This window comes from Littorina saxatilis, linkage group LG4 (genome assembly GCF_037325665.1).
Source record: "Littorina saxatilis isolate snail1 linkage group LG4, US_GU_Lsax_2.0, whole genome shotgun sequence".
NCBI lineage: Eukaryota > Metazoa > Mollusca > Gastropoda > Littorinimorpha > Littorinidae > Littorina > Littorina saxatilis.
Window position 1 is genome coordinate 5,033,951 of NC_090248.1, and position 24,280 is coordinate 5,058,230.

The window sequence follows — 24,280 nt, forward strand, 5'->3', positions numbered from 1 at the left end:
AACCCGCTGTTTAGATCAGTGGTGCCACTCATATTAAAGGGAGATAAGACTGTTGTCAACTCTCCAAACTACGATTACTTCCCTTTGACCATGGTTTGTCTGTGTGTTTACGATTGGACACGATGCAGGTGGGGAGTGATAAGACGGCAGCACTGTTGTTACGCTGTTTCATTGGCTGTGCGGTATTCATTATTTGTAGATCAGTGGATTCAACCAGGAACAAGTTGAGTAACTCACATGCACTGCACGATGACAGGCTTGCCTCCCCTGTCTTTGTGTGACGTGTGCAGAGAGGTCAGAAGGTGAACCAGGTCCGCCATGTTGTCTGCCACCTGTCCTGTCCATCCCGCGTAATGCAGCACTCTCACTTCTCTGCTGTTGTCCTGTGTTTAATGACATTGAAACACCAGTTAACAACCCACTGTTCGTAACAGTTTGCATTAGCATCTTAACCAAGTGAGGAAGAGCTCTTTTTTAAGATCTGGGAAACAAAGGGACATAAGCGCTCAAAATGCAACAAGAGTAAGTGAAAGTGGAGCGGAACAAATCCCCTGGCTCTTGAGATAACAAGCATTATCGCATTTTTACTGATCACATGACAAAAACAGCTTTTGTCATTGGTCAAAGGAACTGTATATCAATTGACATCGCGCAGGAAGTTCCTAGTGAATTTGACATCGCGCAGGAAGTAGCTTTCCAATTCTAATTTTGAAAAAAAATCTCACCTGAAAGAAATACACGCCTCCCATTCTTTAAAAGCACAACTTTAAAAACCAAAAAATGATGATGAAATAAATGAAGGATGAAAGTCGCTTGTTCATTCAATGCTTGTTACTTCCCTTTGGTTATTTGATCTTAAAACAGCGCTTTCCCTCCTGTGTTTAAGATTCTGCAGAAAGTGTACTCACATCATTCTTCATTTGAAGCGTGTAGCTGTGCAGGGTGTCTTCCAGTTTAGTCACAGACTGGAGGCTGATAGTGTAGGGTCCCGTGTGTATAGGCGACTCTATCTTTTTAGGCCAGTAGCAACACATGTTCTGTAACATACCAGTGATGGCGCAAATATTTTTTTCAAACTGGTACACAACTTTTATGATGAAAACTCTCTTGAAAATAAGGTAGGCTGGTAATTGGAACCAGTAAGAGTCCAACTGAGAGTACTGGTTTTGTTGTTTTACCAGCGAAAAAAGCGGTAGTTCTAAAAATCAACCGGTAGGTTATACCGGCAACCAATTATTGTCCGGTATTTTCTCATTTCAACCGGTAACGCCAATACTGACATACGGTACATAGGATCTTAGCGCATATATTATTCGTGGTGCTAATCCGTGTGTATTGGAGATCCGTCCTTTTCGTACCAGGAGCGACAAATATTCTGTACACCTTAGTACACATCAGATAGTGTACCATTTGTGTGTATTGAAGACCTTACGTTTTTGGCCAAAGCAACTCATATTGTGGAACATACAGAACATGAGACTGTAGCTCATATAAGTTAAATGTATTAATACGCGTGTTTGTAAGACCCTAGCTACTATTGTGGTCAGTAGCAACACCATGTCATATAATGTAACTCACCAAACATTGGACAATAGTATACATCATGAAGCGTGCAATTCTCATTCTTAATCAATAATGATTGTGCCAATTCAGCGTAAACGTCATGCACATCGTAATGTACGTAGTAGTTGTTTTTTTCATGTGAGGAAGGCATGATCGAACGTCACATCATTGTTCATGACTTATGTACATGAAAGTGCCAACGGTTGACACAAAGTCAATTCTTCTTGTCATGCATGTTGCAGCTTTTCAGGTACGACTGCAAACATTTTTGTTGACTATAGTAATGACAACGCCAAATGCTTATTTTACCAAACGTGTTCTTCGGCAGTGTGTTGTGAAAGGCACATCTGCATTACTCCAGCAATCAATATGTTTTCGGGGCACTGAGTTCTGAAAGGGACTTTATTTTGATCTTGGGTATTCAGGCCAAAAGATAAATTAAAAGCCAATGAAGAGACACATTTGATTACCTTCTTTTTTTGTATATCACCGATGCTGACGATGGTATTGACGTCACATCCGTCCACCAGTCTCCACATGTCAACCAGGGTGTCTGGCAGCGGAAGTTGCGTCATGATGCTGCCTCGTTGTTGTAGGAATGTCTGTACAGAGATGCACAAACTATAATAACACTAATGAAATTGTTCAAAAAGGATTGAATGAAGCTGAAATGAAGTGATCTGAATTGTTGTTCCTGGTTTCATTCTTCTTTATGTCCGCAGTATCATTGCATTGTAACTGATTTTTGTTCCCCACTGCAAGCCAACCTTACTTCTATCAAAATAGTCTTTACCCCTTCATGCATCAAGACAGTTACCTTAATACGTTATTATTGACTGATTTTGAAATTCATTACCATGTGAGTTATATTGAATGCTTTATCATTTGGATACACATCATGGTCATGGAATTATGTTCCAAGTATCATTTGAACACGCACGTGCCTGTATGTTAACAGGTTGTAAGAAACCTCAGTTAGTATTGTTTCTTTATGTGCATACATCTAGGCACCTACCGCCATGTAGACAGCGTTGATGTACTGGTTCCTGCCCTTCACGTGCTTGGTGAGATACACCAGGTGCTTGTCGTCTGAACAAAAATGACAAAATGTACGTGTATATAAAGCAACCATTAAAGAAACAGTAGCTTTATTTTGGTTTGCTAAGCACTAACAAGAAGAAGAAGAAGAAGAAGAAGAAGAAGAAGAAGAAGAAGAAGAAGAAGAAGAAGAAGAAGAAGAAGAAGAAGAAGAAGAAGAAGAAGAAGAAGAAGAAGAAGAAGAAGAAGGAAACTAAGAACTACTACTACTACGACTACTACTACTACTACTACTACTACTACTACTACTACCAACGATAAAATGAGTCAAAGAGGAAAGTGCACAAAGTTAAGTAACAGTTATAATTTACGACAAAGTGTTGATATTACCACAGCAACATACTGCCAGCTATAGCACCACTATAATAAATTCAGCACAGGCATTTACACCTAAACAATTGTATTATGTGGGCATGAATTGGGTAGCTTTAAATTCTAACACCCTACGAGAACCTCAACATGTACTTGCAAGATATTGACAACACCCTACTACAAAATCGTTTTTTGTTTGTTTTTTGACTGGTACCACAGAAAGCAAACTTGTTCAGTCCTGAATAGTTGTGTGCATAATTACGTAAGCATCTGCTAAACGAAGGAAGGATAATTCTATTCTTACTTGGTAAGGCATTGGGGTTGCGGTTCTTGGCACGGTTCTCTTTCAGGTTGGCAGTGGTGTAGGATGGGCTTGTCAGCAAATCACGCATCTTGCACAGTGTCTGAAAAAAACAAATATCATTTTGAAAAAAGTACATACAATCTGAACTGTCTTTCTATCTTGTTCATGATTTGAAACAAAAGCTTTTGACTTGGTGAACTGATCTTACATGCACATCGTTTTGAGCACTTTTGATTTCATACATAATATTTGAGATGGATTATTATCTGTATTGTAAACTAACCCCTTTGCCTAATGTTGACAATACTGTAACGTAAGCGTCTAATCTCTTTATGTGGAACATTTCTAATTTGAATATGATAGAAAATTAGCATCAAGGGACCTACGATTTCGAGAACAAAAATCCATCACTTTGCTGACGACAATTTCTTTAATTGCATGGCGAACAGAATGTTCAATGTAACAATCCAAAATGTGATGCATTTCTTTCCATTGGAATAACATAATGTAAATTCGTGCAACGCATGGTAAGAGAGAACAAGTCGCGTAAGGCGAAAATACAATATTTAGTCAAGTAGCTGAGGCTCACAGAATGAAACTGAACGCAACGCAACGCAGCAAGACCGTATACTCGTAGCATCGTCACTCCACCGCCCGTGGCAAAGGCAGTGCCCGTGGAATTGACAAGAAGAGCGGGATATTCGTTGCGCTGAGAAGGATAGCACGCTTTTCTGTACCTCTCTTCGTTTTAACTTTCTGAGCGTGTTTTTAATCCAAACATATCATATCTATATGTTTTTGGAATCAGGAACCGACAAGGAATAAGATGAAAGTGTTTTTAAAACGATTTCGAAAAAAAAATTTGGATAATAATTTTTATATATTTAATTTTCAGAGCTTGTTTTTAATCCGAATATAACATATTTATATGTTTTTGGAATCAGCAAATGATGGAAAATAAGATAAACGTAAATTGGGATCGTTTTATAAATTTTTAATTTTTTTTACAATTTTCCGATTTTTAATGACCAAAGTCATTAATTAATTTTTAAGCCACCAAGCTGAAATGCAATACCGAACCCCGGGCTTCGTCGAAGATTACTTGACCAAAATTTCAACCAATTTGGTTGAAAAATGAGGGCGTGACAGTGCCGCCTCAACTTTCACGAAAAGCCGGATATGACGTCATCAAAGACATTTATCAAAAAAATGGAAAAAACGTTCGGGGATTTCATACCCAGGAACTCTCATGTCAAATTTCATAAAGATCGGTCCAGTAGTTTAGTCTGAATCGCTCTACACACACACACACACACACGCACAGACAGACAGACAGACAGACAGACACACATACACCATACCCTCGTTTCGATTCCCCCTCGATGTTAAAATATTTAGTCAAAACTTGACTAAATATAAAAAACACCCAAACAAACGTTTGTGTGTTTATTTTACCGAGCAAGTGGAGTAAACACCCCAAAAATAAAAATAAAAAAATTTGAAAGAGGCAAAGGAATGCGCACAAGGGTAGAATGATCTTTAGCTTTAGTTAAGTCTTTAGAACTGTCAGAAATTGTTTGAATGCATCCATTAGGTTTGTACTGTGTGTAAAAGCCTGACAGTATCTGTGATGGTTTATGGGAGGCTTACTGTGCCTTTAAGGAAATCCGTGTCATTGAATGGCCTACCTCAAACTCGTTGTCAATCCTGTCGCTAGGCGTGTGATGGGTGACTGTGTGTGGGAGGACGGTGTCCATGTCTGACATCTGTATCCTGCTGTCTCCACTCATGTAGGCCTCCACCACTGCCTCGTGAAGAAACACGTACTGACCCTGAACACACAACTCGCAAGGGTATCATGTGTGCATGCATGGGTTGTTTCGACCAGTGAATCATGTAACTTTGTCAAAATTAATGATATAATGTTATAGCCTTAAACTGTTTCAATTCTGATTTTAAATTAAACATTCTACAATCTGTGTTTTTTTTTAAGGTGGTTTTAAATGCAAAAGTTGTTTACAACTGTCCAGGTTATCGCCTTGACCGTTACCTTGTTCTGCACCATGAGACATCGGTCATCCCTCAGCCTGTCCACAGTGTTGTAGATGTTCACTTCCGGTTCCTGTTGCGCATGATCAATGACGATGTCCAACGCAATAAAGGTTCCGGTTCTGCCTACTCCAGCGCTGAAAAAGCACACACACAAACATAAAACTAATCAGCATTATGTATATACACTCCACGACCAAAGATAAACCACCTTTAAAGAAAACAAGAAGGGCAAAGCCCATACGACTCACATGCTTGACCTTGACCTTTACATGAAATAACTAAACCTAGCAATGACATCATACACTAAGAACTGCTTTACACATTTTTCCTACCAAAATACATGTGACTTTGACCCAAGGTCAAGGTCATCCAAGGTCATGCAACACAAAGCTGTTAATTCAAGACATAGGAAGTACAATGGTGCTTATTGGCTCTTTCTACCATGAGATATGGTCACTTTTAGTGGTTCACTACCTTATTTTGGTCACATTTCATAAGGGTCAAAGTGACCTTGACCTTGATCATATGTGACCAAATGTGTCTCATGATGAAAGCATAACATGTGCCCCACATAATTTTTAAGTTTGAAACAGTTATCTTCCATAGTTCAGGGTCAAGGTCACTTCAAAATATGTATACAATCCAACTTTAAAGGACCCTTGCGACCTTGACCTTGAAGCAAGGTCAACCAAACTGGTGTCCAAAGATAGGGCTTACATTGCCCTGTATAGCATACATAGCTAAGGTTGCCATTCTCGATAACTTCAGAAAAAAATGCGAAAATGTGAAAAATTGTCGTTTTTAAGACAACAATTACGGCCCCTGTGACCTTGAACTTGAAGTGAGGTCAAGTTGCCGCACATGTTTTTTGAGATCTTGTAACCATACACCATCAGGCCACATCAGGTGTTGATAGACTTAATAGTGTCCAAGAAGTATTCAACGTTAAAGTTTTCCGGACGGACGGACGGACGACTCGGGTGAGTACATAGACTCACTTTTGCTTCGCATGTGAGTCAAAAAAGGAATGAAAAGGTGAAACCAAGGCAAAGACAAGGGGAAAGCAAAGCAAGTGGTGTACGTACGGTGCATTTTGGAGATGTCAGTAAAGCTTTTATTTGTAACAATAAAAGTCGTTTAACAACGCATTACACTAGCCAATATTTGACACATTTTCGATCCAAATTACTGGTAGTCCTCTAAACTACACAAGCTTGTCTGCACTTGCCTACAGTGCACAACAAGGGGCGAGGCTTGAGCTGTGCGTGGAGCACGTGACCTGACGTAACGCCAGAAATTGACGAGGGGCGTGGTGGCGGGCACCTCATGGTCCATCCAGCTCTGGTAGTGGTACTGCTTCACACGCCGCGTCTCCGAGCCCTGTAGGATGAACAGTGAAAAAGCTCATAACATGTTCAATTCATACCTGGGCTAGCTACATTTGTAAGGTAATGCAAGTTGCATATATAATTATGTAATGCAAGTTATTTCAGCAAGGCGATATAACTTAATACTATCAAAAACAAATAGGCGCTTGAGTTTTGTTTACTGATGGATTAACGATTATTTTCAGTAAAAACATGGTTAGCCATCTTCGCTTTCTGACTATTTGTCTGTCTGCCCGATTCTTCATACCCCTGCCCATCCCAACCCTTCCTCCTCCACCCCTTTTAAACAAAACTGACCTCTGTCTGTTTGAGGTCAAAGGTCCTGATGACGAAGTGAGCTCTGGTCTCCTCCTCCACCCCCGTCACCTCCATGTGTCCAGTGGTCAGCCTGTCTCCCTGGGCCGGCCAGTACTCGAAGCACTTGGGCTGTAACACATGACAACATTACGATTACATATATATATGAAACTGCCGTTCACTTTAGTGGACCGCGCAACATAAAACACAATATTGGGACATCCTGCAACCAACCCCCACAATACTCTACTCATGCAAGTTTGTCTCCAAGGCCCAGGTAGTTCTCGTATAGTATTGAGGCTGCACAACACTACACATAATAACCACACATAAATAAAAACAACCCACAGCATGTTTAACATTAACACTCGCATAACAATACTACCAAACACCATAATTATGATCTTTATATAATCAAAAAAGAACTTCTGACATGTCTCGATTTCTGTACCTTATTTCGTTCCTTCGATCTGCATAATTCAGGCTATTTGACTGTAATATCACAACAGTCTACTAACATGAGACACAACTATGCGTTGCCTTACCTTGTTTCCCTCCTTGAGGTTGGTGAGCATGACGATGTCAGTGACCCCCTCCTGCCATACCATCCGCCACAAGTCGTCCACTGTGTTGTCTCTCGGTCCTTGGGCGGCGATGTAAGCTTTATCCGTTTTATATCCCTGTGGCAGATTCATATAATTCAAAAACATATAATTCAGAATACTTTCTGGGGTTGCAGAACACTGCAACTTATCCTCCTCCTTCTCAGTAACATTAACATCAACACAAACATCAAGAAAAAAAACAATATCGACAACAATGCAGACGATGATAACAAAAGCAAAAACAGCAGCAACGCGATGACTTTGATTATAACAACAATGACAGCAACAACAGTGACGACGACCACCACACCAACATCAGTCACAACAGCTGATGCAGCACGTGCAACTGGTGCTGTTCAACACTCACCCTGACAAAGCTGGCGTTGACGTAGTCCGAGGCATCGTCCCCATCCACCTGTTCCAGCTCCACCCGGTTCTTGTCGTCTGTACAAACAAGGCCTCTGGTTACTATTGTGCGCATCGAACCACTATCTGGTTCTGATTACTCTGTATTGCTCTTTTACGTTCCTATACTTAGTCAGGCCCTCGTGAAATATACTAATAGCCGATCCCCATCCCAGAGACAGGTCCTAGCTTCCATTCACGTTTATCCTACCTCTCTAGTTGGCTGTTGTTGTTGTTTTGGCATGGGGTGTTTGACTTGTTAAGCTAGCTATAGTTGCAGACGAGTAACTAAATTAACCAAAAAATAGAGGGACAGAGAGAGAGAGAGAGAGAGAGAGAGAGAGAGAGAGAGAGAGAGAGAGAGAGAGAGAGAGAGAGAGAGAGAGAGAGAGAGAGAGAGAGTAGTTGGTTATTACATTGTATCGTCTCTTTAGCTGATATTGTTATTTGAGATCGATGCAAGGGTGTTTCCTTTCTTAGTTCCCATGGCAAGATCCATGCTTAAAACTATTTACAACCAGGTCTATCACTGTAAAAAGAAGGTTCTGAAAGTGTATAACTTTCACATATCTGGAGAGGGAGTAATAATTAGGCAAACAAAAAGCAAGTAGTGAGAAACCTAATGCACTTAAATTTAAAAAAGTTGTTTGCTACTAAGAAAAATAAATTGCTAAAGAATATTTTGGACTTTATTAATATAATTTTTTGACAGCTTTTCATATTTTGTTATATTTTGTTATTTTTATTTACTATATTAGCATATATCATGATTGTATTGATTGTATTTATTGTTCAAAATGCCCCCATGGGTTATGGACCAATAAAACTTGAACTTGAACTTGAGAAAGAAAGAAAGAAAATAAGGATAAAAAAACTACAGTTAGTTAAATGTAGCGTCTTCAGTTGTATCTTCCACACTTTATAATGAAATAAGACAATGAACAACATAGATAAGCAAGTACATATACACGAATAAATAGATTGATGAACAAAGAAGCAAATGAACAACCAAAAATAAATCAATACAGAAACAATGCAAAGGACAGCAAGTAAGGTTAAGAAGATAAACATACAATAATGTTTAACTGTCACAATCACTCACAGGGCAGAATACTGTTGTAACGGTTTTTGTAGTAGTTTTCCTTTCTCTCCCCGTTCTTCAGTGTAAAGTCCTTTCTCGGGATCATTCGCTGACGCACAATACAGAATAAGCAACATGTAACTCTCAAATACCATTGAGTCGTCATACAGTTCTTACACAACATCTAACCACGAGGATACATGTCATGTACTATGATAATGATAATGATAATAATTATGTTGCAAGGTCTTCTTGTAACATGGAATGAGAATTTGTTAGTCACTGAAATAAATTATACGACATAATCTAGACTCATTAAGTCATTTTGACACAGACGACCGCCTCAACAAATATGAAAGCTAAGTAAATCAATTCAAACTTAAATTCTAAACAAACCAAAAACACACACACCCAAGGCCAGCTTCCTCTCTCTATCTGGTGCTGCGCAGGCATTCACACATGTTTAAGTTGCTTTTGTCTTGTACAAGTGGCCTTAGCAAAATAAGAAACATGTTTGTCTCTGCACTGCAGTCAGTTAATCAAAATGTCCGAATGGACTATCGATAAATGCACTATCATACGCCAGTAAAACGTCAAAAACGCAAAAGCTTTTCCTTACCATAAACTCTTCTTCCAGCGACCCGTCCCGCAGTTTGTTGACCACAGTTTGCTGCAACTTGTCCACACGGATCCCTGTCGGCTTGATGTTGGCGTACAGCTCCTCATTTGCATAAATCGCGTCCGTCACCTTGAAGTCCTCCTCCTCGTCGTCCGGCAACGGCTCCTGTGGAGTTTTCGTTCCTGCGCTGGATAATCTCCCTTGAGTTGGTTTTGGTGCAATGGGTGGTTTGCTTTCTCTCTTGTTTGTTGCGTTTGTCTTCTTGGTGCCGTTTTGTTGAACAGTCGTGCTGGATGTAGCAGTGTTTAGTTCTTGTGACAGTTTGGCAGGTAAAGTGACGTTTTCGTATATGACGTCACGTGGCCGTTTGGATTTAGGAATCGCAACTGCGTAGACATTAGCCTCGCCATTGCCACTGTACTTGTCTGAACAAAATATAGTTGTCTAGTTGTTTTAATTGCTACAAACCATTAGTATATTAGATGGCAAGAAGTGTTAGCCATTGACTATGCTTACAAATATGTTTGTTTTCTGTCTATATGTTACCTTCTTCACCTCTCTGTCTCTGTCTCTCTCTGTCTCTCTCTCTCTCTTACCACTCAACATTTTCAAGGTATCTTCGTCATTGCAGAAACATTAATTTTCACATTATCTAATTTATTATTTCATATCCCGTAGTTTCAATCCCCCCAACAAATAACACAACCCCATCTTAATTAAATTTTGTGATCAAAGGACAAATTCAGAGGGGGGGGGGGGGATTGGAATAGGTGGATTCTAATTAAAACTGCACATACAAGACTAACGTGTTTCATTGATGAAGACACTTAGTTCGTTAAATAGTTAAGCCCCAAAGTCAAGTTTCAGATGTATGATTTGTCAGTACCTGCAGGATCAGAAGAATGCAAAGGCTCGTTGTGAGAGGTAGGGGGATTTCCATTGCCGCTGATTGTAGACACCCTGCTGCTTTGCATCTCTGTCGCTTTTCCCTTTGTGCTGTCATGCTTGCGAGTACTTCTGCGTCGTCTGTGATAAGCACGCACACAGGCATTTAAAAACAAACCCACGTAGTGCTGTTGCAGAGGTAGGTGTTGAACGACGGTAAACAAGGATGATGTTTAAAGTAAACAAACGCGGGCACAAGCAGATATAAAAAAAATGTCCACGCACGTACAAACACCCCCCAACACACACACACACACACACACGCGCGCGCGCGTGCATGCATCGCCCCACCTCTCTCTCTTTCTCTCTCTCTCAGTTTGAGCATGCGTGCGTGCGTGTCTGTGTGTGTGTGTTTGTTTGTGTGTGTGTGTGTGTGTGTGTGTGTGTGTGTGTGTGTGTGTGTGTGTGTGTGTGTGTGTCTGTGTGTGTGTGTGTGTGTGTGTGTGTGTGTGTGTGTGCGTGGGAAGGGGGACTGTGTAATTTTTATACCGTGTTTTGTTTGTTTAATTCTCAGCACATATTACCTGATGACAACGATGAGAACAGCAGCAAAGACAACGATGACAAGAACACCAACGATCACGCCAACCATTAATGCTGTAGTTGTCGGCTCTTCTGTCTGCTCTGCATCTGGCGTAAACAAAACAAACACGTTGTGTTTAAATAAAAAGCCCTTGTGTGGCGAATACACCTGAACGACACTGGCTGGTCTAAAAAAAAAAATTAAACATTAAAAAAAAAACCATAAATTTTCACGCACACAAGCATGCACCCCCCCCCCCCCCTAACACAAACACTCGTACATTTTCCCTCTCCGCACAAGACAAAGTCAAGACTGATACTTTCTGGCATGTGTTCAAGAGTTAGAACGCTTTTGTTCAACGTTCAAACCTTGAGGGGTCTGTGGTGTTTGACTCAATGGTAAACAAGGAAAGATTACCGTTACGTCAAATGAATGTTTTCCAGTTGCTTACTGACTCTGAAAACAGGGAACTCGTTTCTTCCATCCATGTACATGTCTAATAATAACGACATATTAATATCATACATACCACACAGGTTTCCAGAGAACCCTGGTGCACATCCGACCTGACACTGGCCGTGTTGATGATGACACGTGGTGTTGACCTGACAGTATCCACACGTCTCGTTACACTCTGCTCCGTACAGCCCTTCATCACACGCTGAAATATTTGATTAGGTTATGTATGTGGGGGCCCGGTAGCTCAGTTTGTAGAACACTGGACTTATGGTCCTGGGGTCGCAGGTTCGAATCCGAGCCGGGACGGACACGGGTCAACTTTATGTGCAGACTCAGAGACGGTATCCATGTTTCATACCCCGTGTCACCACTGTGGCACGTAAAAGACCTCGGTCATTCTGCCATAAGTGCCGTTGGCTGATTACACATAAACACGCATACACCTGGGTAGGGCGACTCCGTTGCTGCTAGCTTTCCACTGGGATGAAGCGACCCGAATTTTCCACCAATGGGACAATAAAGTAATGAAAATGAAAAAAAAGAGAAGGAAACTATGTATTTATTTGCTTAAATGCTAAGTAGTGTTGACCTGACACATATCATATCGTTGGTTACATTCTTCACAATACGACCCCGCAAGAATACGATTACACCTGTGGTTAAACAAGTAGAATAGTGTTAGAATTGTACGTGTGTCCTAGTCTTTGAAACACGAGAGTTAACTGACATGTGATATCATAATTGATTGTTGGAACGTTATTAACAGCTATTGTGTTTTCAGCGTAGCAATAGGGTCCGACATTTAGACGAGACAAGTATAATGCCGAAAACACAATAGCGATTATAAAGCTGTTCTGACCTTGATTTGTTGTTCCAAACTTACAAAAGGACAGTTATTGTGTCGATGCGTTGGCTCAGGTTCAATAGCAGACGAATTCCTTACGCGCATCATTTTCGCGCAGCCACACCGCTACACGCTTTCTGACTTTCGAAGAAAAACTCCAACTGCATTCGATTTGTGTGGTTACGTCCCTTGAATGAGACGGACACTCGTCTGCTACAAAACCTGAGATCAACTCATCGACGCAAACATTGCCATTTTGCCAGTTTGGAACAACAATTTGAACAAAGCAAGGTCAGAAAAGCAATACAACCGCAAGTGAGTTTTTAGCGAAGCAATAGGGTCCGATATTTAGACTCGAACAAGAATAATGCGACTCGTCTTCGACTCGTCGGCATTACTTGTCTCGTCGAGTCATGAAGCAAATTTTTTCAACCTCAGTTTAAACACTCTTTTTTAAACGACTTCATGAATGTTAGTACCTAGGGTCGATCATCAATACTTAAGAGGGGAAGTGGGGTATTCAGTGTGGAGTTACGAGATAAAAAAAAAAAAGCCGAATGCGAAAGTGTGTCTCAGTAGCAACTGAGCTCACACAGGTAGGCCTACACATTGACACAGAAACGGCTGTTCCATGAAATATTTGTCACCCCCCTGTTCGAACCACATCTTTTGACTTAGGTCATTTTGTGGTGTTTAGGGACAAAACATAATTGGTTTAGCCCTGTTTCATCGGGAAATTAGCAGAAAAAGGTATGTTATCGTCATTTGTAAAGCTGAAATACATTTCTGAGTAGAATAACATTGTCAGTGTATCAGTGCTGTTAGCTTAGTCCTGAAACATCGTGTGGTACAGATGGGTAAACCGGAACCATGCGTCTTTGTTATTGCCGATATCGTTTGGATATCGGCAAAAAATTGCCAACTTCCGTAGCGTTATCGTTTGATGATCGGAATACGGATGTGTGAGACCATATCCAATCACAGCCCCCGAATTCCCCCACGTGTCTATCAGAATAGCTATATAACAGCCTATCTGTGTCCGATGTTTGAGCGTTTCAGAAAAGTAGATGATTTGTACATATTACTTACTGTCATTACACAGCTCTCCGATGTAGCCTGGTTCACAGCCTATGGTACAGCTGCCTGTCGTTGTGTTGCACGGTTGTCCCCCTTTACACTGACCACAACTCTCACTGCAGTTCTGTCCGTATGTGTTGTCTTCACAATCTGCATGTATGCACATTTCAAAAAGTAAATCAGAGAAAAAAGAAGACTTTTTCAAAAGGGCGTACACAATCTTCTCATTAACTTACAATCATTTTCAAGTTCCTTTTTTCCACAATACGAATGACAGAGTGGGGAGAACTATACACATAAGCACCAGACAACCAGCATAGCAAACCCAAACAACAACTCTACATCAGCAGATTGGTTGTAACAAATTGTAATGGAGCAATTATCAAACAGAAAATCATCAACTAAGCAGAATCAAGCCATAGACGATTAATTCAAAATGTTACAAATAACAAATCAAATGTCCAGAAGTAAGTGAGTGAGATAAGATGCTAACAAATTGTCACTACAAAAAACACGTTGATGCTGCGAGCTGCGAGACACGGCATACTTGCGTACTTCAGGAGAGTATAACGACATTCAATGGGTATTTTGAGCTTGCTAGTCGTTATATAAGAATACAAACTTACTTGCATGACACAGCGGGGGATAGAACCCCGGCTCACACAGAGGACATTGTCCAGTGACCGGGTGACACTGTTGTCTGTTGTCACACTGACCACAGGACAGAGAGCAGCGGGACGGACCGTACTGACCACCGTCACACGCTGAAAAGCATTGTATTATTACTATGGACAACAATAAAACAAAGACGATAAGATTAAATACAATTCTGACTGAAGAGAATAAGAGAGTTACAAATGACTTTTTAAGGAAAGTGACGACTCCCAGCAAAGTGCCGTACGTACTGTATTCGTCGCGGCCACTATCTCGCTCACATCTACTACATTTACCAGAATCGACATTGTATAAACAAATGTCCTTACATTATCCGTTCCCCGCTACACTATGCACGTGTACATAAGACCATTTTATCAACTAATAGCTTTTTCTGGCTACAATTCGTAATTACCTTGATCACACATGTCGCCCTTTCTCCCATGTGGACACTCGTCACAGTGACCGGTGGTCTTGTCACACGGTGTGTCGTTGTCACATGTCCCTGGACACGGGATACAGGCAGGGGCAGTCTGCTTGTAGTACTTGTCGACACAGACTGCAACATGTTTTGGATTTGATGATGTTGACAAGGACATTCTACCTCTAAAACAACGTTACAATACAAACTGGTTGATGACAATGTCAACTTATCTGACTGGAAATATCCTTAATAAATAAATAAAGACAACTGTTGTTTTCTAGTGGGAATCTATCTGAGAAAGTAAGTGAACCTAACATAATCTATGTTTGTCTGCCTGTCTGTCTGTCTGTCTGTCTGTCTGTCTGTCTGTCTGTCTGTCTCTGTCTGTCTGTCTGTATGTATGTATGGCTGACTCTCTGTCTCATTTTTTGTTTGCCCTCTGCCCGCATATTATGAATTTAGATATCCAGTTCAAGGTATTCTGAAACATTCACATTTTGTTTCTCCTTATGAATTTACATGCACAGTTTGCAACATACGTTATCTGTTCTGTTTAATGTACCTGTACAGTCAGGAAATATCAGGTTATCTTTACACGCCGTGCAGTTCCCAGAGTCTTGGTCACATTGTCCACAGCCTGAGGAGCATGACATGTTGCAGAACTTCCCGTACTGTCCGTCAGGGCACGCTGAATTAAAGGGAAAACCAGTGATGAGAGAGACTCAGACTCAGATTCAGACTCAGAACTTTATTACAAAAGGATAAAGGTTTTAGGCAAAGCCTATTCTTCCAACCTGTCCTTTATAAAACACGTAAAGTGAGAGAGAGAGAGAGAGAGAGAGAGAGAGAGAGAGAGAGAGAGAGAGAGAGAGAGAGAGAGAGAGAGAGAGAGAGAGAGAGAGAGGGCAAGAGAGAGAGGGAGAGTGAGAAAGAGAGAGATAGAGAGAGAGAGAGAGAGGGAGAGAGAGGGAGAGGGAAAGAGGGAGGGAGAGAGAGGGAGAGACAGAGAGAGAGAGAGAGACATAGAGAGAGAGACAGAGAGAGATATAAGAGAGATGGATGGATGTTTTATTGTTCTAATCAATAAGTTGATTTTGACAACTTTTGAGAGAGAGAGAGACAGGGATAGAGAGAGAGAAGGAGGGGAGAGGGAGAGAGAGAGAGACAGAGAGAGAGAGGGAGAGAGAGAGACAGAGAGAGAGAACTCGAACTCGAACTCGAAAACTCGAACTCGAAAACTTTATTACCGAGGGATGATAGCATTAGGTCCATATGGTCCTTTCTTACAGCTAGTCCCTACTATAATACACACATGAAACAAAGAACAAATATAAAGAATGAAAACATTTAAACAAAAAATCAAATAAAACAAAATTATGTGGGGAAAAGTATAACAAAATAAAAAATAAAAAATTCAAAAGTGTGCTTGTTAATGGAAGCATACTATACACTTTCTCTTTCACACACACTCGCACAAATTGTACACCGACTTAGTCGTTAGAGAGGTGCTTTCGGAGCTGTCTTTTAAAAGAAGATAATGACAGACATGACTTGATATTTACAGGTAGTGAATTCCAAAGGAACGCACCAGAATAAGAAAAACTAGTTTTAAACAAATCGATGCGGGGCCTTGACAAGGCAAGGTTATTTCGAGTGTTTGAATAATATGACGGAGATGATTTGAAGAGTTGTATAAGATATGTTAACAATAACAATAACAATAACAGCACTTTATTGTCCATTAAAATATTACATAAAAATGGAAATTTTTCTTCGGCACACCCTGTCTGCCTGTAAACGATTATAACAACAATTGTATAGGACGACACACATAAAACATAAAACATAAAAGAGATACAATCAAATATGATATTGCACTATGTAAATTTACCCTCTCATATCACAGGAGTTGGGTTTCACAGCCGAGTAATCACATTACAAATATTTCCCACACACCTTCACATGTACACATTGTTTGTTTTTTCCCAGCCGACCAGCCTCTACGTGATGCGAGAAGAATTTAAAATGGTGACTGCAGAAGGCAGGAATGACTTTTTAAACTGGTTTTTGCGTGCCAAAGGGACCTTATAACGTTTACCTGAAGGGAGAATTTCGAAACAGGGGTTGAGAGGATGGATCGGATCACGGACAATTTTGAGAGCTTTCCGCTTAATGGCAGCTTCGTAGAGACTGGTCAGCTGTCGTTGGGGTTGCCCAACAAGCTTGCTAGCCGTCGCAACAATGCGGTGGAGTTTAGCTTTGTTTTTAACATTTGTGGTACCATACCATGTCACAATGTTAAAAGTCAGTATGCTTTCAATCAAACTGCGATACACAAGTTCCATAACACTTTGATTGACATTAAAATATTTAAGCTTCCTGAGAAGAAAAAGTCGCTGCTGAGCTTTCTTATAAACAGCATGAACATGATCACTAAAAGTCAGCTTATTGTCAATTGAAACCCCAAGATATTTGAAGGTTTCCACAAGTTCAACTTCCTTGTCGCTTATTCTCACTTTTTGGGGACCACAATTATCACTCTTTCCTCCAAAAATCATTTCTTTTGTTTTGCCTACATTCAACTGCAAGAAACTGGACTTGAACCATTCATTCAGAAGATCAACTTGGGTAAAATACTTTGACAAAGTTTCGTCGTCCTTCAGACGCCCAACGAGGGCCATGTCGTCTGCATATTTAATGAGGGCTAGAACTGGATCATTTAAAAGCATGTTGTTTGTGTAAATGGAAAAAAGGACAGGAGAGAGAACACAACCTTGTGGGGCCCCGGTGTTTAAAACAACTTCGTCTGAAAGCACAGAATGACCAAACAAACGGTTGCTGAGGCTGACACGTTGTGGCCGATCGCATAGGAACTCCCTGATCCAGAAAATCAAATTATTGTTCACATCTAACTGGACTAACCTCTGGATAAGTATATGGGGCTGAATCGTATTAAAGGCTGATGAAAAATCCATAAAAAGAACTCTAACCGTGTTCCCTGCTGTATCTAAATGGCTGACAATCATGTTAATAAGCGTGAGTGTAGCATCTTCGACGCCTCTCTTTGCCCTATATGCGAACTGAAGGGGGTCCATGCGATCTGCCACAGACTCAGTGAGCTTGTTACAAACAAGCCTCTCCATACATTTCGCTACAACAGAAGTCAGTGCCACAGGGCGAAAATCATTTAGTTCTTTTGCGTTTGGTTTCTTGGGTACAGGTGTTATAGTGGAAGTTTTCCAGGAACGAGGCATAAAATGTACATCGAGAAAGAGCTGAAACAGCTGAGTAAAAACTGAACCAAGCTGATCAGCACACACTTTCAAAACACGTCCGCCTAAACCATCTGGGCCTGGTGCTTTACTTGCATTAATACGTGAAAAACATTTTATGACATCCTTTTCCTCAAACTGAACTGGACATGGTGCTAGAGAATCACATAACTTATCAGATTCTTCCTTATAACTGTTGACATCGAATCGGGAATAAAAGCTGTTCAAATCGTTAGCAAAAACAAGAGGGTCATCAATCACAGGTCTGTTCTGACGTTGGTCCCTCCCCATCATCGTATTCAAACCCTTCCAGGCAGCACTGGCGTTCCCCACAAACAGACATCTTTCAACTTTATCTTTGTACTGCAATTTAGCTAGTTTGACCTTTCTCTGAAACTCTTTATTAAACTCTTTAACTTTAGAACTGTCCCCGTTCAAAAAGGCCATCTTCTGGGGCGTCCTTATAGACGACTTTATACATAAATGAACATTTATTATACAAAAGCTGCTTTTTTAAGCTTAACATCCCAATACTTTTCATCTTTTCCTTTGTAGAAAGAGATGGACTGGGCAGAACTAGTTTAGCAGCTCTACGCTGGAGCGAGTTCAGCTTCTTCAAGTGAACTTCACTACACCCGTCCCATACTATGGAAGCATAATCAATATGGGGTTTTATGTGGGCATTGTAAAATAGTTTCCTTGTGTCTAGATTAATAATGCTTTGTAACTTTGACAAAAGAAACAGGTTTTTAGCAATTTTTTTGCAGATTCCATTGATGTGAGTCTGCCATTTGAGATTATTATCAACAGTAAGTCCCAGTAAACGGTGCTCAGCTACTTGCTCAATGGAGTGCTCATTTAGGGACAGACTCAGAGTCATTTCTGAAAGTTGATGTTTTTGGCGAGTGCTGATTATCATAGACTTTGTTTTAACTGGATTAATAAGCATACGATTTGCAGAACACCACTCAGAAACATCGTTTAGGCTCTGTTGTAATTTGTCTTGAATTTGTGCAGGGCTTTTCCCTGTTGCATGTAAGGTAGTATCATCTGCTAACATATGACACTCAACAGATTCGGACTGTAGGTACAAGGGCAAATCATTTATATACATGCAAAATAATACAGGTCCTAAAACAGACCCCTGTGGCACTCCACATTTCACAGTGCCCTGAGAAGAGTACGTATCGTGTACGTATACAGATTGAACCCTCTCTTTAAGATAAGAGTAAAAAAAAGCGACAGTGCTAGAACTTTTCAAATAACACTTTAATTTCTGTAGAAGGATCTCGTGATCCACGAGGTCAAAAGCTTTTTTTAGGTCCAAGAAAACATCACCAGAAATGTCTAACCTATTGATGGATGAGTACCATGAATCAGTTAATCTGGCAAGGGCAGTGTTACATGAATGTTGAGAGCGAAAACCAGACTGAAGTTGATGCAAGAGATTGTGGTCCTCCAAATAAGTAACCAGATGTTTTTGAACATGCCTTTCAAGAGGCTTAGATAATACAGATAACAAAGATATAGGTCTAAAATCATTTAAGTCTTGAGAACCTTTTTTCTTTGGCAAAGGTATGACTTTCGCTTTTTTAAATTCTTTTGGAAAATCATTGTGTTGAATACATAAATTATAAACATAAGTCAGCGACTCTACTGTATGAGGAGTAGACAATTTTAATAGTTTATTACTTATGTCATCAAGTCCGGAATATTATTTTTTATTTTCTAACCGTGCTATGTACTGACCAACTTCATAGATAGAGGGAGAGAGAGAGAGGGCGAGAGAGAGAGGGAGAGTGAGAGAGAGAGCGAGTGAGTGAGAGAGAGATCGAGAGAGTGAGTGAGAGAGAGAGAGAGAGAGAGAGAGAGAGAGAGAGAGAGAGAGAGAGAGAGAGAGAGAGAGAGAGAGAGAGTCAAATCAAATCAAATCAAATCAAATTTTATGTTGTCGGCCGTTAAAGAGCGCGAGCTATTTATAGCTCGACGTTTCTTCAACGTAGCTGACACCTGTGAATTGTAGAGTTCTGTTTGTGATAGGGTCTGGCTGCTGCTAATTCATTTTTACATTTGGTCAAGTTTTGATTAAATGTTTTAACATAGAGGGGGAATCGAGACGAGGGTCGTGGTGTATGTGTGTGTGTGTGTGTAGAGCGATTCAGACTAAACTACCGGACGATCTTTATGAATTAATGTGACATGAGAGTTCCTGGGAATGATATCCCCGGACGTTTTTTTCATTTTTTCAATAAATACCTTTAATGACGTCATATCCGGCTTTTTTGTAAAAGTTGAGGCGGCACTGTCACACCCTCATTTTTCAATCAAATTGATTGAAATTTTGGCAAAGCAATCTTCGACAAAGGCCGGACTTTGGTATTGCATTTCAGCTTGGTGGCTTAAAAACTAATGAATGAGTTTGGTCATTAAAAATCGGAAACTTGTAATTAAATGTTTGTTTTTAATTAAACGATCCAAAAACAATTTCATCTTATTCTTCGTCATTTTCTGATTCAAAAAACATATACATATGTTATATTTGGATTACAAACAAGCTCTGAAAATTAAAAATATGAAAATTATGATTACAATTAATTTTCCGAAATCGATTTAAAAACAATTTCATCTTATTCCTTGTCGGTCCCTGATTCCAAAAACATATAGATATGATATGTTTGGATTAAAAACAAACTCAGTAAGCTAAAAAGAATAGAAATACAGAAAAGCGTGTTATTCTGCTCAGCGCGACCACTACCGCACTATTCTGGCTTGTCGATTTCACTGCCTTTGCCACGAGCGGTGGACTGACGAAGCTACGAGTATGTGGTCTTAGTGAAAAAAGCAGTGTGTTCAGTTTCATTCTGTGAGTTCGACAGCTTGACTAAATGTTGTTATTTTGCCTTACGCGACTTGTTAAGTTTCAATAAATGCCTTGGGTGGCATGCCGGTCCAAACTTATCGCTAGACTTGTGCACACGCACCCACTTGGTCTCTGGTTATGAAAAGACATTACTGCAACTAACGCCATTGCTTCTCATAGCCACTTTATATATTTATCAGAACCTTTAAGAATACCCTTTTATGTCCAAGTATCTCTTATTACCACTTTTAATTAGATGAGCGAGAGTGTGCGGGGGGTGGGAGGGTGGTGAACCACTGTACATAAAGGGAAAGGTAGTGTTTGCGCGCCTGTGTGTGTTTTTAATCTAAGACAAATGTCGCCAATGTTTTCACAGAATGACGTTAAATAAACGATTTTATCATCATTTCATTTTGTGTTCTTGGGAACCTTTGGGTACCCATAACAGTTTGTATAGGGCTAAGAAATTGGGTCTAAAGTTCTCAATCCTGTTTGACTGGGATTTGCCTCCAAAGTTGAATGTGGCGTTCCGAAACTCGGATACATATTTAACATTACATTGCATCGTAAGAACCTCTCAGGCTTATGTACTCATGCCACACACATGGGAGGGATTTTGTACACGAATTGCAATACTTATGTAACCGAGTGCCGAAACACCACAATGTTTGTGATGGGGTCTGGCGGCTTTTGTCTCTCTGTATGTACTTGCCTTCCTTTGTGAAGCCGTAACAGTTTTTATAGAGCTTAGAAATAAGCTCTAAAATTCTCAATCCTGTACGATTGGACTTCGCCTCCAAAGGTGATTGTGGTGTTTCGGCACTCGGTTACATGCACACACACACACACACACACACACACACACACACACACACACACACACACACACACACACACACACACACACACACGCACATGCACACACACACACATAATCCCAGAAGAGCTACGTTGTATATGCCAATTGGAAGGCAACTGTTATCGCTGACATGCAACAATCCATGGGCTTACCTGTACAGTGTCCGTTAGTACTGTTGCACCCTCCTTCACAGTTGGCATTGCAGGTACATTTACTTCCAAAGAACCCTCTTTTGCATCCTGAAAAAAAGGTAACACAGGTCGTCGACATTGCAAAGTAAAGTGCGATACTCTCGGCAAGAGAAAGATTGGATTCATTGAATGGTGTTTTATTTGTATTTCTAATGTAAACCATTCATCAGGTGTGCTTATTGGTTTCACTACGTATACGTTGCAGGTTTACTAATAATTTCTTCAACCACACCACAGCAAGAACGAGAAAAGAAGAAGAAGAAGAAGAACTGAACAGAATTGAACTGAACTTTATTTTACAACAACACCAACAACAACAACAGCAACGACAACAACAACAACAACAACAACAGCGAAAATAACAACAACAACAACAACAACAACAACACCAACAACAACAACAGCAACGACAACAACAACAACAACAACAGCAACAATAACAACAACAACAACGATGACTCGAATAACGCCAGGAAATCCAACAAAATCCAACAAAAAGGCGAAACACGCATAGCACAAACAAACACAAATATGTGTTCTAAAGTGCGCGTAGGTGAAAAGAAAAATGCATCAAGGACATTGGCTGAGGCGCAGCTTTAACGTAGACAGTAACACTGATTTAAAATGTCGTGTTTCTAGCACACAGTTGTACATAAGACTTCGTATTTCAGAAAATCAAACAATTGCTCAAACTGCATTATATACTGCTGCAAAACTAACTGACGTCGTCATATCCATGCAAGTAAAGTCGGCGTAGACTGACTCACCTTCACAGTTGCCGTCATCACGCTGACAGGTAGGACCAGCACAGTGAGCAGAACATGTCTGATGACACAGCTTGGGACCCCAGAATCCTTCCTTGCAACCTGAATACAACGCATTATTATGTTACTGCTAATCAGGATCGTGGCACCATGTGCATGTTCTGCCGAGTACAAGACCAGACCTGCCAGATGGGCAGACTACAAACCCTAAATATGTAAAAGTTAAAAAGGAAAGAACGAGGGAACAAAGCTGAAGTGGACAGCTCCTGGTGAACATTCCAATTACAAATGTAGCATATTTTTTGGTTACACACTCCGAGTTCTGAGTATCGTGCATATTTTCCATAGGGTCGATTTTCAGGTATTACCGAGCCTCTGGCGAGGTAATACCTGAACATCTCTGGCGAGGTAATACCTGAACATCTACCCGAGGGAACATATGCACAATATTTAAGACGAGGTGTGTAAGCTTTTTATCCCATTACTCCGACGTTTTCATTAAAAAAACACCACTTTTTGACACACACTCTGCGAATGCCTGTTTTCTGCTGGCCAAACCTTCCGCGACCGCAACTCGTGTCATCAAAATCATGTGCGAAACGAGTCCCTTTTTATATTTAGTCAAGTTTTGACTAAATATTTTAACATCGAGGGGGAATCGAAACGAGGGTCGTGGTGTATGTGCGTGCGTGTGTGTGTGTGTGTGTGTGTGTGTGCGTGCGTGTGTGTGTGTGTGTGTAGAGCGATTCAGACTAAACTACTGGACCGATCTTTATGAAATTTGACATGAGAGTTCCTGGGTATGAAATCCCCGAACGTTTTTTTCATTTTTTTGATAAATGTCTTTGATGACGTCATATCCGGCTTTTCGTGAAAGTTGAGGCGGCACTGTCACGCCCTCATTTTTCAACCAAATTGGTTGAAATTTTGGTCAAGTACTCTTCGACGAAGCCCGGGGTTCGGTATTGCATTTCAGCTTGGTGGCTTAAAAATTAATTAATGACTTTGGTCATTAAAAATCTGAAAATTGTAAAAAAAAAAAAAATTTATAAAACGATCCAAATTTACGTTTATCTTATTCTCCATCATTTGCTGATTCCAAAAACATATAAATATGTTATATTCGGATTAAAAACAAGCTCTGAAAATTAAATATATAAAAATTATTATCAAAATTTTTTTTTCGAAATCAATTTAAAAACACTTTCATCTTATTCCTTGTCGGTTCCTGATTCCAAAAATATATAGATATGATATGTTTGGATTAAAAACACGCTCAGAAAGTTAAAACGAAGAGAGGTACAGAAAAGCGTGCTATCCTTCTCAGCGCAACGAATACCCCGCTCTTCTTGTCAATTCCACGTGCACTGCCTTTGCCACGGGCGGTGGAGTGACGATGCTACGAGTATACGGTCTTGCTGCGTTCAGTTTCATTCTGTGAGTTCGACAGCTACTTGACTAAATATTGTATTTTCGCCTTACGCGACTTGTTGTCTTTTTGGTAAACGCGCCATAAAACGTCTGGTTTTGTATTTAATCATCAATACTGCTTAAGAAAACGAATTACAGAGATTTAATACGCATTTGAAACTGTCCAATTACCGGCCGGTTTCAGTCGGTGACCCAAGTCGGTTGTCAGAGGCATTCGCCAAAAAGACTGCGTGTGTGATTATAATATAAGCGA

At 40.3% G+C, this 24,280-nt stretch overlaps 1 protein-coding gene across 1 annotated transcript in view; it reads right to left on the reverse strand.

Annotated features, from left to right (window-relative positions):
* LOC138963906 (receptor-type tyrosine-protein phosphatase alpha-like) overlaps window positions 1–23,019 on the reverse strand; it is a 26,396-nt gene extending 3,377 nt beyond the window's left edge. The window contains exons 1-23 of the mRNA XM_070335757.1: window positions 22,965–23,019; window positions 22,600–22,698; window positions 21,794–21,880; window positions 15,213–15,338; window positions 14,642–14,785; window positions 14,199–14,336; window positions 13,585–13,722; window positions 11,722–11,853; window positions 11,194–11,299; window positions 10,611–10,750; window positions 9,725–10,149; window positions 9,127–9,214; window positions 7,987–8,063; window positions 7,560–7,694; window positions 7,015–7,143; window positions 6,519–6,709; window positions 5,328–5,463; window positions 4,966–5,109; window positions 3,278–3,377; window positions 2,579–2,652; window positions 2,034–2,165; window positions 909–1,037; window positions 238–383 (exon numbers count right to left, since the gene is read on the reverse strand). Coding sequence (XP_070191858.1) covers window positions 238–383; window positions 909–1,037; window positions 2,034–2,165; window positions 2,579–2,652; window positions 3,278–3,377; window positions 4,966–5,109; window positions 5,328–5,463; window positions 6,519–6,709; window positions 7,015–7,143; window positions 7,560–7,694; window positions 7,987–8,063; window positions 9,127–9,214; window positions 9,725–10,149; window positions 10,611–10,750; window positions 11,194–11,299; window positions 11,722–11,853; window positions 13,585–13,722; window positions 14,199–14,336; window positions 14,642–14,785; window positions 15,213–15,338; window positions 21,794–21,880; window positions 22,600–22,698; window positions 22,965–23,019 — 3,071 coding nt within the window. The remainder of the gene's footprint in view (window positions 1–237; window positions 384–908; window positions 1,038–2,033; window positions 2,166–2,578; window positions 2,653–3,277; window positions 3,378–4,965; window positions 5,110–5,327; window positions 5,464–6,518; window positions 6,710–7,014; window positions 7,144–7,559; window positions 7,695–7,986; window positions 8,064–9,126; window positions 9,215–9,724; window positions 10,150–10,610; window positions 10,751–11,193; window positions 11,300–11,721; window positions 11,854–13,584; window positions 13,723–14,198; window positions 14,337–14,641; window positions 14,786–15,212; window positions 15,339–21,793; window positions 21,881–22,599; window positions 22,699–22,964) is intronic.
* Between the last annotated feature and the right edge of the window lie 1,261 nt (window positions 23,020–24,280).